This window comes from Cupressus sempervirens, chromosome 9, assembly GCF_028749045.1.
Source record: "Cupressus sempervirens isolate cs-2001-9-10 chromosome 9, ASM2874904v1, whole genome shotgun sequence".
Taxonomy (NCBI): domain Eukaryota; kingdom Viridiplantae; phylum Streptophyta; class Pinopsida; order Cupressales; family Cupressaceae; genus Cupressus; species Cupressus sempervirens.
Genome location: NC_143126.1, coordinates 664,284,492 through 664,299,360, shown reverse-complemented (window position 1 = coordinate 664,299,360; position 14,869 = coordinate 664,284,492). Strand labels below are relative to the sequence as shown.

The 14,869-nt window shown below is 34.3% G+C and overlaps 1 protein-coding gene across 3 annotated transcripts in view; it reads right to left on the bottom strand.

Moving 5' to 3' along the window:
• Positions 1 to 1,537: 1,537 nt before the first annotated feature.
• LOC149540503 (uncharacterized) overlaps positions 1,538 to 14,869 on the bottom strand; it is a 206,344-nt gene continuing 193,012 nt past the window's right edge. For 2 of the 3 annotated variants that reach the window (XM_089801601.1, XM_089801602.1), the window contains 2 exons: positions 12,672 to 12,736; positions 1,538 to 2,006 (listed from right to left, as the gene is read on the bottom strand). In XM_089801601.1, the coding sequence (XP_089657727.1) occupies positions 1,897 to 2,006; positions 12,672 to 12,736 (175 nt within the window). In that variant the 3' untranslated portion in view covers positions 1,538 to 1,896. The remainder of the gene's footprint in view (positions 2,007 to 12,671; positions 12,737 to 14,869) is intronic. The other variant, XM_089801603.1, reaches the window with a different exon arrangement.

Genomic DNA, 14,869 nt, shown 5'->3' with positions numbered 1-14,869 from the left:
ATGGTGCCATGCATCAGCATTAAGAAGAATGTCAAACCAAATTTGAGTGCATGAACTAATTTAAGAGCTAGTAACAATGGTATCTAGTGCAGATTTTTTATCTGTAGATAGGGCTGGTAATTTTGAGGAAAGTTGAGCACCTTCTGTTTCATGATCTATTTCTTTTGTAGAAACAAATGAAATTGCATTTCTAGCAACCTACCTCAAAAATGTTAATGTTTTGGCTAAGTTTTTATTTTGTTTCTTTTGAAATTTTTGGGCTTACTCGTACAACTTATCCTTTGTGTCTTCAAGCAAAGCAGATATCTTATTAAGAAAGGTTAGCTTTTAGGTGTAGAAATAGTTTGGTACTTATTTGTTTGATTTAAGTCCACGGAAGAACAAAATGAGGAAATCCATTGACAAAGTTTTTGGTAGAAAATTGCTAAGCAAAAAAAATTAAATTGCAAAAGGCCCACTAAAAGAGGCTGCCAAAGCTTTTAGGTTTAATGGTGAAATTGTCCCCGAAAAGCCCAATTGAAGAGGTATCTAATTGTCTTAATTTTGTGAAGAATCCTTCCATTGATGCATTGGCTCCTCCCATCTTGTAGGAAGTATAAGAATAGAAAATCCTTTCCCTCATTATTAAAGAAAAGGAGCGCACGGATCCTTTGATTGATCAAATCTAAAAGAAAACATAAATACAATCTTTTTCATAAAAGCTGTGCAATCAAGTTTCCATCTCTTCTAGACTCTTACCACTATGCATTTTATTCAAATCTTTCGATGAGGAACTTATCTCTGTTAAGAAGGAAGATAAAATGTTTAGTTAACAGGCACTTTTATTTTATGCTTATCAGTGTGGTTGTGTCTTTGTTTTTTACAAGTCATAGGCCCGACAAAATGCGAGATTTATTTGTGATAAAGTAACAATCTTCACTTAAAGCTCTTTATAAGCTAATCATACAAATTCCATAAATAGGTAAGCATTTGTCACACTATTCTTAATAAGAACAAGAAGATTTCCACAATCCATATGAAACTATCAATTTTACACTTCTGGATTTGATTGCATGATTGTTTTACTTTCTCATGATGCTCTTTTTCTCTTCTTCCCCAATGATGGATAACAGAGTGTGATCTGAAACGTTGATGCGAAAACAATCACACAATCAAATTCAGAAGCATAAAATTGATAGTCACACTACTCTTGTTAAAGAATGACACTCTTGTACTTAAGGATCCATATATAGATCTCCGGATTTATTACTGTAGTGAAATTAAGTCTACCCAAGATAGCAATATGTTGGTCTCCACCTCTGCAAAGTCAGCGAAGAGATTCTAGATGCAACTTAAGCCTCTCTAATGCAGGGTGCATAATTCAGAGTGAAGCAGACTCAACGCTTTGTGCAGCTCTAAATAAAGTGGTGGATGGAACTAACAATGAAGAAAATGTGCAAGCTCTCCTACTAGGATTACAGGTTTGTATACAGTGTACACCTCAGTCTTTCTTATATACTATTGGAAAGTTTCAAATATATTACACAAATGATGAGTATGGTAGAAATCTTTTTGTATTTCCTGATAAGCAGCAGGGTGCAATAGATAGTAATAATTCCCCAAATAGAAAGAGTGAAGTTTTAAAATAAAAAAATCATTGCACCCCTTAATGATAGGGTCGATGCATATTCTCTCCATTTTGTATAGAGGAAGTGATCCCCTAGATCACAATTAAATTTATCCAAATCTAAATTTAAATTATTCCATGTATAGCTAGATGTGATAATAAATTAATTAATGAAATGAAAAATCTCAATTGGATGTCAAACATGCTTCCATACTGCATTCCCATAATGAGTGTTCACTTAAAGAAATTTTGTGTATGAATGAACAAATTGATATGTCAAAAGATTATATCTACTCTGATATGCCAAGAAATTGGACAAAGCTTGGATACTTTGGTTCCCAACCAGTTTTGATACGTGTATTTGTGTTATCCATTCGTTTCCCTAGGGGACCATCAACACCTAAAAGTCACCACATGCATCGGTTAGTTATGAGAGAAAGGACAAATGGTTAATAATACTAAGTAATTTTGAACAAATGGCATTGGAGATTTCAGGGACCTCTTTAAATTACCAATTCAATCAACTTATAACCAAATGGACCTAGTAGCAAGATATGTTTAGTTAGCAAGACTTACAAAAAAACAATAATCTGAAAACTCAGGAATTTGCATATAGCTCTTATCTTGCCAATTAAAAATAAAAAATTTCTTAAATAAGAATCCTACAATAAACACTAAAACGGGACACATTAATTTCAACCTCAAGAATACAAAATTATTTATCGGTAGATTATTACATTGATAAATTATTACTCTCTTGATGCATCGCAAAAGTAGTTAATTGGGAGCATTAATTTTCTTTCTAATCAATCATTCAACTTATACATAAAACGGAAGGATTGAAATTGGAGTGGATAGTGTGTAATGGGATCTTGGTACGTAATCAAACAAGATTATTGTTGAACAACATCATATTCAAGACTATCTCCTAGGGCATATGTATGTACATTTGCTAATAATGTACATGATCTCCCTAATAGGTAGATACTTTGTCCTCTTCTATGCAAACATAGTGAGCCTGCTTATAGCTAACACTTTCTTTTGACTAAGTATGAAGGCTAAACAGTACATGGTGAGAACTTGATGGTAATGTTTTTCTCCATTTGATGTATAATCACATGTCAACATCAATATTGAGTTCAATTAATTCAAAAGCTAGAAAAATGCAATAGCATACTTGAGCTTAGTGTTCAAAATTCAATGCACAAAATCTTGATTTTGATCTTTGTGAGCATTACATTTACGGAAAATAAGATCATGTTCAATTTTACTGAAGTAGTCATAAACCCTATGGTGTGTTAGATATTATTCATTCTGATGTTTGGCCTTGTAGACATTCTGTCAATCTAGATTTTTCAGTCAATTTAAAGAATTTAAAGGAATGGTTGAGTTGTAGAGTCAAAAGAAAATAAAATGCTAAGAAACAATATTGGTAGTCAATTTTGCTTTAATGATTTTGATAGATTTTGTAAGGATTGTGGCATTCATAGACAAGACAATTCTTTATTTTCCACGGTAGAAAAAAGCTGCAGAAAGAGTGAAGGCTAAACATTTTGGGCTGAAGTTGTTCCAACTACTTGCTCCTTGTTTAATAGGTCTCCTACGTTAGATTGTGTTAATAAAATGGTGAAATGCCTATGGAGACATGGTTGAGACAAAACCCTTCATTCAGACATCTTAAGAGTTTTTGGTTGCAAGACATATGTACATGTACTGAAGGAGTGGGAAACGGAGAAGAAAAAAAAGTTTGAGAACAAGGTTGTGAGATGTATCTTCATCAGGTATAATTATAGAATGTATCATGTGAGGAGTGTGTTCTGCATGTATATTGTAATATGTAGTCGATTTTTTAATAAAATATTAGGAGGCTATTGAAGTGCGGATTTTTTCTCACAAAAGGATTTTCCATGCATAAATCAGTGTGTTGTCCAGCATATATGTTATTTATGTTTATTTCTATCAAGTTTTTGTAACTGTTGTGAAGATTTGAAATTTTTTGCATTGCCATCCTCTCAAGATTAGTGTAGGAAATTGTTCTGTTATCTTGGCTTCCTTTCAAAATAAACATTTTATAAGTTGTTTTAAGTCAAATCATGCTGATTGAAAATGTTACTGTATTGGTCACACTATTTATAGACATTTTTTAAGACATGGAGTTCAAAGCAACGTCAATTGAAGTGATTGTTTGTGTTTGCACATAAAGGGTAGAAAACTATATGTAGCCACCCTTTCTTAAGCAGTCTATGTAAAATAGTCAACACTATGAGAAAAATACTTATTTCCTATAGGTTAGAATTTCACTTTACTCCTCAATGCACTAGAAAACCTTGTTCTTTAAACAAAGCCATTTTGAGAGGCCTTAGATTCTACATTGCAAAATCAAGATATTTAAATTGCTTGTTGACTATATCATTGTAGTAGGACCTATATCAAATTGCAGAAAACTTTCCATGTTACATGATTATGTAAAAAATTTTACAATTTGTCTACTTCTATACAATCTTTCAAATGTGAATAAATCTCAATTAAGATTCATATCATCTTGTATTCTTATGTACTCTTTCATCACCTTCTATTGGGTAGTTGTTTTGTGATGTAACATTTTCTTTATAGATATTATTCAAATTTTTCTCTATCAAAAAATTTAAGGTATATGTTGTAAAAGTGATGTTTCAGGGATGACCAAGAAGCCACACTGATGATAACCCCTTTCTTTTTCATCACGAGTAAACCAGGCCTTTCCAATCTTTCAAATGTTAATAAATCTCAAATAAGATTCATATCATCTCGTATTCTTATGTACTCTTTCATCGCCCTCTATTGGGTAGTTGTTTTGAGATATAACATTATCTTTATAGATATTCAGATTTTTCTCTATCAGAATATTTAAGGTATACATTGTAAAAGTGATGTTTTAGGGATGACCAAGAAACCGCACCAATGATAACCCCTTTCTTTTTCATCAGGAGTAAACTAGGCCTTTCCAATCTACTTACAAAAGTACAGTTCGATTTTGTTCAATAAATGAAGGTATACTTGTTGATGTGAGTTTTATGCCACTACAACATACAAAATCAAATACTTAGTATTCTAAGATGAAACATCAAATCTCCAATTCTCTCCAAAATAAGGATGCTCATATGCTAAACAATGCATATGAATTGTGTGATCAAATGAGGCAACCTCAAGGTTCCTTCTTATTGTGGAATTTCACTCAACTATAATTATGTGATATGTCGATTATCGAAAGGGAGTTACGATGTTCATTCAATGGATATCACCCACTCCAACTCACTTTCAACCAAACAAATTGAAAGGAGAAAGGGTTTTGAATTTTTTTCTAACTCTAAGAACGTAAGACAATGATGACAATGGGGTGAGCCTCTAACCAATCCTTGCTTATCCGTGTCAATCAGGCCTAGGAGGGTGCTATCTTCTAAGGATGCAAGAATGGTTTTCACATTGCTGATACACATTCAAATACCTTAAGAAGATGCAATCTAAATGAACATTTCCAATAGAAGTTAAACACTTGCAACTTAGGCCTAGACTAATCTTGGATTGTTACTTACAATCAACAAGTACCAAAAGGCATGGACACTAGCTCTGCCATAGATCATCGTTCAACAATATCTTCCATTCAACTACTATTCATATTTGACATGAGTTAAAATCCTAATCTAAGTGAGGAAATGTAAAAACCATGCAATACTCCAAAATGATACAAACAATTCACCATGAAGATTAACAATGAATTAAGAACAATTCGGTAGTATCCTAGCAACAATTTCAACAAGTCTCCCTATATTACAAATTATAGAAGTGGGGCTTATACAGGACCCCTAAATAAACAAACATCCAAGATGGCCTAGATTAACCCATAGAAAACCCTAATTAGGGTTACTACAACCATTAAGTACATAGCCAATGATAATGAGACACCAACCTATGGGCTAATGAGAAAATTACATTCCATATAACTCTTGATGATGAGCCAATGAGAAAATAATATGTTCAACATGTCCATTTGTGAATGATTCTGATTGGATGATCTTGTAGATGTCAACTTAGAGCTCTCTGATTGGTTGAATTATGACTAGACGCCACCTCTACTTTCCCATCTTTGATCCTTGTTTCATTTTTTCTTCTTCATCCTCTTTCCTTAGGAAATTCTCTCATTAAACTTACCCTTGAAATTGTTGTCAATTTTCTTGAAGTGATGGGTTTCCCCTATTAATCATGAACAAACAAATCTTTATGTCATTGAACTCTTGACAATGATAATCCTTCTTCATTTGTAGACATGTTGCTCCTTAGTTTTGATCTTCTCACCATGCTTGGGCCCCTTTGATTTTCCCTTGATTTGAATCCCATCTTTTGAATTTGACCCTGCTCTCATGTCCTTTGAATCTCGTAGGTAGCCTTCTTGATGTCTCAAACCTTTCCTTCCCCTTGAAAGGGAATCTCCCTTTTCTATTGCATAATCATTCTTCCATCTTCTAGGTACTCATCTATAGTGCAAAATTTGCTTGTCAAATTTATTGATTGATTTCACACTCATTATCCAATCCTTTCTTTTATTCTTGCTCATCCTCTTGGTGGAGAACTAATAGGGACAAGGATAAAATGAAGTCCCTACAAAATGTCCTTGTTTTGCATACCTTTCCCAACCAATGGAAAATCAATTTGGATGGGGCAACCTGAAGTCCCTATATAAAATGCCCTTTCTTTGTCCTTGGATTGAATCGTGTTTTGATCCTTGTGGAAATTAATGTGAATAGGGACAAGTTTATTTCCCTATAAGATAGTCCTTATTCTTCAAGCAGTTAACCAAGTGGGAAGTTTCCTTACATAGGGACATGAATGTCCTTAAATTTGAACTTGAACTTGTCAATGGACTCCTTGTTTTTAAATCAAGACCTATCCACATCCTACTTCATGAAGGCTTGATCTTAAATCCTCTAACTCCCCTTCTTGAAACTATCAAGTTCCTTTTGCCTTGTCGAGGAATTTCCCATGTTGTAATTGCATTGTTTAATCCTTCTTTCCTCATTTGTGTCCCTACATTATCTTGAAGTGCTTTCCAACTTTGAACTTGATCTCTTTAGCTTAGTCCTTTATTACCATCTGCCTTGAGATTGAACTTGTCTTCCACCTTATGTACAATTTCTTGCAACTACTCCTGCTTTTGATCCAGATTTGATTCCTACTGCAAAGCTCGAAGTTAGCATCATGTAATGGATTGAATAAAGGGATTAATTGCAGACTTTTCTAATCTTTAATTTTATCATCAATTTCAATTCGAAGACTTAGAAAATTTATAGCCATGGCTGAAAATGAAACTTGGAACTAAGGAAGTAAGGACAATGCAATAGTGAACGAATTAGCCCCAAATTTTCTTAGTCTTATAAAGAAAATCAAACTCTTTGAAGCCGTTATGTTTCACAAAAATTGTAATGTCCCCATTTTAAATTAAATAATTATTTAATCTTTGTAATGGGCCGATTGATTTATTTTATCTCGGACCCATTTTTATTTTTGTTTTCGTAGTTTGTGTCGTCATCAGCTAACTTTGTACACCCTCGGAAAGCTTTTCCCGATGGGTATTTAAGCACGGTTCGTAGGTAGTTTGTAGGAATCCTTTTGGATTACATCTCTCTGTACTGCGGATTCCTGTTGTAGTTCGGCATTGTTCACCATTTCGGAAGTCAAAGACCTTCCCTATTTGGCTTGCACGGTTTTGGTGGGAATCAACCCTCACCCTATTCTATCAGTGTTCAACTGGTTTGTATCCGGCAAATTGGAGTGCTTTCATTATTTGCAAAATACTTATCAACTGGTAAATATTCTTCATACTTGTTCGGGCATTGTTCGGTGTTTGAAATCTACAATGATTGTCATTGATTTGATAATATTATGTATTCTATGTTCGTACAACATTGTGTTTTCATGTTGCTCCCATCCATCCCTCCGTACTACCTTCCCTCATCCTCCCATCCATCCAAACGGCCTTTGAAACATCACCGTACAACATCAATATTTCTCCCGTACTACCTATCACCGAACACCTTCACCCACCATATGGCTATTGTTATCTTCCTACCGTACGACTCCTTATAATATTCGTACGGGCTTTATAGAAACCGTATGGCTATCTCTTCTATTCCATACCGTGAGGCAGGTAAATCCTATCGACCATACGGACTTGGGTTATATTCTTCAATCATCTTGGTATCTGTACAGCCTCTTGGGCAATCGTACAACCTTCATTGGCCCCCGTACAAACTTCCTGTGTCTTCACTCAGATTGTACGGGCCTACGTTACAACTCCACACCTGTACGGTATCATAGCAATTCTCTCCCTACAGTCTATGTCGTACATCATACACTGTCTCTCATTTGTACGGACTCATCTGAAGGGCAATTCGGTGGTCTGGAGCATTAAAAAAATCTAGTGTAACATGAGCACTAGGGGATGTTGGGCCAAGATGGGTTTCTTGGACAGGAAAAAAGGGCTTCAATTTGGGGATGATGGAGGGACAGTGGGGGAACGACAATGGGGGGGTTGTAATATACTTAACATGTAGTACTTGAAATTCTAGTTATGAGATGATGTATAATAGTATAAGAACTATTAAATTATAATACCCAAAACTTGAACTTAGCAAAATTGCAAAAAGAATCTCAAAAATATCATAAAGATGATTATAATGAGTAGCATGATATCAAAACAAGTACAAAATCATGTACCTACATTCATAAATATGCATATGTGGTGTGTTTGAGTACTGTGGTCTTAACGATAGCTCGTAAACCCCCTTTCTATCACAAGCACTACAAGGGAAACTTTTTCTCGTAGAAACCCTCAATGGCGAGATGGTGGCAGTGGCAGGGACTTGGGAACACCAAGTCCCTAATGCGGGGACATCCCTGACCCAAGTGCGTGGGGGCTTATGGGGGGAGACGAGTCCCATGTCTTACACTACAAAAATCTGATAACAAAGTCAGAAAACTAAGTCTCAGGACAATGGTACAATCAGACTTATAAATCATTAAAACTGCCCTAGATAACTAACTTAGAATTCAAAATGTAAAAATCAGATTTTAAAATTGAAGCATTAACTCTGATTTTCTGAGGACAGCTTATAACAAGTCTGAAAATGTCATAAACCCATCCAATCTTCATGATAAACACACTTTGACCATAGTCCATCACTTTTAATATGAGTATGAAGGCATCTTATAGATTAATCATGAAACAACTCCTTTTGTGGTGAGACAGAATTCCGATTTTCTAAATTTATGGTCTAAAACACACCTTTCCTTGATGATTTTCTCTCTAAAATCATTGAATTAGTACAATATTAATCCCTTAACACCCAGCAATGAATTCTAGTCTGATTGAACAACTTGGGAATTTTCTCTAATTTTTTGAAGAAAATCATCCCCTTTGGAAAATTTTCAAAATGAAGCCAGAGAATTAATGCATTTCCAGACCCTTGGTTGCTTGGATTTGGTCTTGGAACCTTTTTTCCACCCTTCAAATAACCTGCAATCAATTCTGATGTAACTTGGTGGGTGCAAAACTTTCTTTAAAAAAAAGTGAAAATCAACCCCTAGCGGAAATATTTAAGACTTAGTCCAAAAACACTTGTATTTCTCACCAACTCACCTTTTGGATTCTTTCTTTGGAACAAAGGAAATACCAGAGTTGCCGGAAATTCTTATGTCCCTCCTTGGGCGCAGGTATCCCCGTATCCGATTTGGAAACATATCCGATGCTGCCCAGATACATGTCGAATATTGTACCCATGTCTGCCCAAAAAAACTTGATTTTCCCACCGTGCCAAATACCATGGGATTTGATTTATTTAAAGATTTGACGTAAATATTCCCAAATTTAATTTTTAAAAAAACTTTATTAAAGCAAATTTTAAAAAAAAATAGTATAAACAAAACCTGCACCAAATGAGAAAGACAAATAAAATGATTTTCTATTTCAGCAACCTGTTTTTTGGGTTATCTTCTAATGCAACTCTACTCCTGCACCAAATGAGAAAGACAAATAAAATGGTTTTCTATTTCAGCAACCTGTTTTTTGGGTTATCTTCTAATGCAACTCTACTATGTTCACAAATTGTTAAGTGTTAAATTAACTTATAAATATTTATGTAGCATATATGTGTCAATATTGCTTTTGATGTAATGAAAATCTCCTATAATAACTTAGAAAACTGTCTTAAATATATGTATATATATTATTTATTAATGTCGTGTCCAGCCCTATCCAAATTGGGGGTCTTAAAAAATGGTCGTATCCATACCCAATACCATATCTGTATTTGTATCCGTATCTGTATCCATGCAAGTTTGGGAAATACTGATTTTACTTTCAGCACTCTTGCAATCTGGTTTCCTTGTTTACATCTAATGTTTTTCCTCCTTGCTGGGTTCAAATGTCAGCTCTCTTTCCTTGGACAATTTCTTTATCAGCTCTTGCTTCTTTTTTTGACCAGCCTTTGACTCTCAGAGAAAACCCCCTCTTTGCTTTGTATTTTCTTATTACCGTTTGTAGAAACCCATGACAACTCTAATACACCTTGTAAAAGGTGGATGGACAAAATAAACTAAAATGGAAAAATACTCAAAGTGTTGCGGCACTAATATATTTCATTAACTTTCCCATATCAATTACATTTTGTCCATATGAATAACGTTACAAGATGCCTCTATTTATAGAGGTCTTAGATTATTTCTGGAAACATCTAAATTAACCGACATAGAACAAATAAACTTTTCTACAACTATCTACACATAAATGACTTCTAGAACTTTACCTAACCGAATTCGGTAATCCAGGAATTTCTAGAATCCTCTATTATCTTTTACATTTCATTTGAGGGGAAATCACACATTCCAACACTCCCTCCTAATTTCAACCTTAAACGTTGTTGCATACAAATCCAAATCCTTTCTTTTGCTTGATGCCAAAATGCTATTTTTCAATAATCTTCATATCCGTTAATGCATGAATAGTGTCTTCCAAAGCTGCGGCTTTTAATTTCTACAAACATTTTGTCAGCAATTGGCTGCCAATGATTTCCTCTTTTCACAGGATTCACTGATAATTTTGCCTCATTTGTCAAAAATGTTGGTGACAGGATTCCCTAATAACCTTAATCAAATTCATGTCTTCTTTCAACTACCCTTTGATAGCTTCATCTGTCACAAATGGTGATAGGGTTCTCCAAATAACCTTGCTTTGCAAAATAAAAAAAATCTCTTTGCTGTCACAAATGATGACAAACAAATTCCTTCCTTCTTCAGCTATCCCTTGATTAGCTACTTCTGTCAAAATAGGTGACAAGATTCTCCCAATTAATCTGGGTTTGATTCATCTATCACAAATGGTGACAGGATTTTCTTAACCTGGCTCTGATAGCATTTGTAGAAACCCACGACAACTCTAATACACCTTGTAAAAGGTGGATGGACAAAATCAACTAAAATGGAAAAATACTCAAAGTGTTGTGGCACTAATATATTTCATTAACTTTCCCATATCAATTACATTGCTCATATCAATTACATTTTGTCCATATCAATAACATTACAAGATGCCTCTATTTATAGAGGTCTTGGATTATTTCTGGAAGCATCTAAATTAACCGACATAGAACAAATAAACTTTTCTACAATTATCTCCACATAAATGACTTCTAAAACTTTACCTAACCCAATTCGGTAATCCAGGGATTTCTAGAATCCTCTCTAATCTTTTACATTTCATTTGAGGGGAAATTACACATTCCAACACTGTTGGAAACTCTCTTAAAGAGGATTTACATAGAAAATTCACCCACACAACCAATGTGGAATTAAAAGGAATACCACCTTGAAACTTGTGTATGAGGTTATTTATTTACTTCCCCTTTATAATTTCATTTTATTTCACCAAGGGGAAAATTGACCAACTTATGAACTCCATGATCCTTCGAATTTGCCTTGTTCCCGTTTAAATAATCTTCCTTGTCCATAGAGGGGAGAATCAACAGGCATAGGGACTAATATAATCGCAATACTTGACATTTTCACTTGACAAAAATGAAAAATGGAACTCAAAGGAGAAAATGGCCCTCATCTGAACTTTGAGGAAATATGTTCATCTAGACAAAGGGAAATTCTTCTTCCATTGAGATTTTCCCAATTTTGGAGCTCAAATTGTTAAGAGTGTTGGATAGTAGAAAAATCATCTTCATTGAGACAAAGGAGAAAATCCATACCTTCTGGACAAAGCAATTCCCATAGAGTCTAGGGAAAAATCAATCTGCGTTTGGACTCTTTCACTTACTCCTTGTTCTTGATATCTAGAAGAAGGAAATCGAGCCCCATCTAGACAAATTGCTCCAACACTTAGTTTTTTCATCACAAATATCTCCTCAAGACAGGAAATTCTTTCAGTCCAGATTTTCATGATCTTTCAAGGGGAAATTCTTTATCCATCAGTACTTGACCATTTTTGGAGGGGAAAAATTATTTCATTGAGACGGTACAATTTTGGAGGGAAATTCTATTTCCATCTGGATTTTGTGCATTTTATGTGAAGATTTTGATTTTCATAAAGTTTTTCTGCATTTTAAGTATGGAAAATCAATTTTTATAAGGATTTTAAAGCACTTATGTATAAAATATGACTTTATAATGTATTTTAGACTATTTGAGTACCCAAAATATTAAAGCAGTTAGGAATTTTATTTGAATCCACTGTAACCTATCCTAGGGGAACTTTAATCTGGGCACTCCAATGTTCATTCGCAACCCGACAACTTAATCCCTTGACCATTTCTTAACCTTTTGAGCTCTTAATTGTCACCTCAACTGCCAAAACCTAACAACTACCAGCAAAAAGAGGGGGTCCCCATTTGCAACTGGTTGATGGTGTAAAAGGGTCACAACAATACCAAAATAGACCTTGATTGGTTTTAACATTTCATTTCTTAAAGAAACTAGAGAAAATAAATAAAAGAGGCACACAAACATATTAATTTATCCTGAGGATCATCACCTGTGAAACCCTGAAATTTCTTTTCAAACTTGTCACTTTTGTTTACATAATCCATTAAGTCCTTCCTGCGTCAAATGGTACAATTTACTTGTCAATCAACTGTCTAAGTCATACTAAACCTATGATCTATATGCATTACAAAAGAAAGTAAAAAATACTTGGTGGAAAACTAAACACTATATGTATATTAATAAAGCAAATAATCAGTCGTTCCAAAATTAAATCATATTAATTGAGTGAGTGAGTGTGTGTGTGTGTGTGTGTGTGAGAGAGAGAGAGAGAGAGTAAATGTTGGTAAAGCTTTGAAGGTTTTACAGTATATATGGCAAGAAGAACAGTCCATCATGGCTTCTCAAGTTTGCATCCTCAATGAAAACCATGTACTGGGAAATGCTCTGAATTATATTTAATTTGATTGTCTAAAATATAAATATGTACATTGGCTTAAAAATGGCAAATGTTTAACGTGATATATTGAGGATTTCATTACAACTAATTCAATCTGGAAAACCTTATCAAGAGGCACTCAAACTGAAGGAAAAATATTGAACTATGATATTCAAAACATTAAGCAGAAGTTATAAAATATATTTCTCCTCAAAAATTCAGCAGTGACAAGTTTCAATGACTAAATTGATGGCAACTGATAGAAGGAGAGGCATGATTACTCAATTTTTTTTGAAAACAACTCAAGTACTCTGTGTTATTGACTTTCCTTATCCTCAGCATCCTCACAACCATTAGAAATCAGCAATATTCAAGTTTACATATTCCTTTGCATTCCCTTGAATCAATGGTAGGTATTTCTGAACATCAGCATCTCAACATAGATTGACATACAAAAGATTCAAGAAAATTGTGGGTCACTGCTGGATTCTTGAGAAATACTTGAATTGCTTTTACCTAGAACAAACCAAAGATTGATATACATAATATACAGGAAAGACATTTGTGATCTTAAGCGTTTTTCCAGTAATTTGAGGCATGTTTGCCAGTTGTATGTACGCTGGTGTTATCTGGTTTGGAGGCATTCCAAAATAAGAAAAACAATTTGAAATTTCCCAGAAGAAAAACAAAAGTTGTCCACTGTCATATGAAGGTTACAGGGTCACCACAAGAGAAAGGGCACTTAAGTCACAAGCTAGATGGAAGATATAATCTTCAACTATGCCAGTAGCAGCAGTATTAAAAAACAGATAATTTCAAACAAATATTGGTTTATCGTAATCAAACTGTCAGCCTATTGCCAGAGGCATTTTGTATCTTCCCATTATTGAAAACTTAAACAGTAACAATTTCCGCATGAACACAAATATCCTTTTAGGTTTGATCAGTAACTATCATGCATCATAAGAGGAACTAAATTCATAGCTGCCCAGCAAGAAGAAACAATAGAATGACAGTAGGAGTTGGCTCCCAAAATCTCCGATCCCAACTCCCTAGAGATAAGCTCCTAAGTGCCAGAGAGTAGCTTATAGCTTATGAATAGGCAGGAACACCAATGGGCCAAGTAATAAGGACAGACAATAACTCCTTGAGGTTCTGTTAGGCCCGCCAGTATTCCCTGAGGTGTGTTTCGAGAACATTTAAGACAAATGATAAGAAATAAGCTTTAAGGAAAACCATACCCCATGCATAAGAAACTCCAATTCTGTTGTCACTAAGCACCTACATGCTGATTTATCACTAAAGATTCTTCAAACCTCTATTGATATATCATTCTCAAACCCCTGATGACATTCAACCTCATCATTCAACTTCACACATGAATGTCTGGATGCAATATTGCTTATCTCACTTGGGATGATGCTTGAGGAATTCTAGGAGATATTATTGCTAGAGAAATGAGATATATAAATTACAAAGAACGACTACCTAAAACTAATGTTGAGATATTCTTTTATGAATTTGAAAAATTGCTGTGATGTAGGAGCTGGGAACTAAATTGATGCCTTAGTCCAATGGGCAATAGAGCTGAATTCAAAACCAAGAAAAAAATGCATGTGGGAAATAAAGATCACAAAAGCAAAGATCAAATATTCTTCAAAATCTATTAATAAACAAGTAGTTTCTCCATGTTATAAAAGAAAGAGTCTTTAAGAAAGGCTTATTAAAGATTTAATGATCTCTATGATAATCAACTAACTTGTCCTAACACTGATGTCAGAAAATGTGACAAGAAGAACACCACGTGTTCA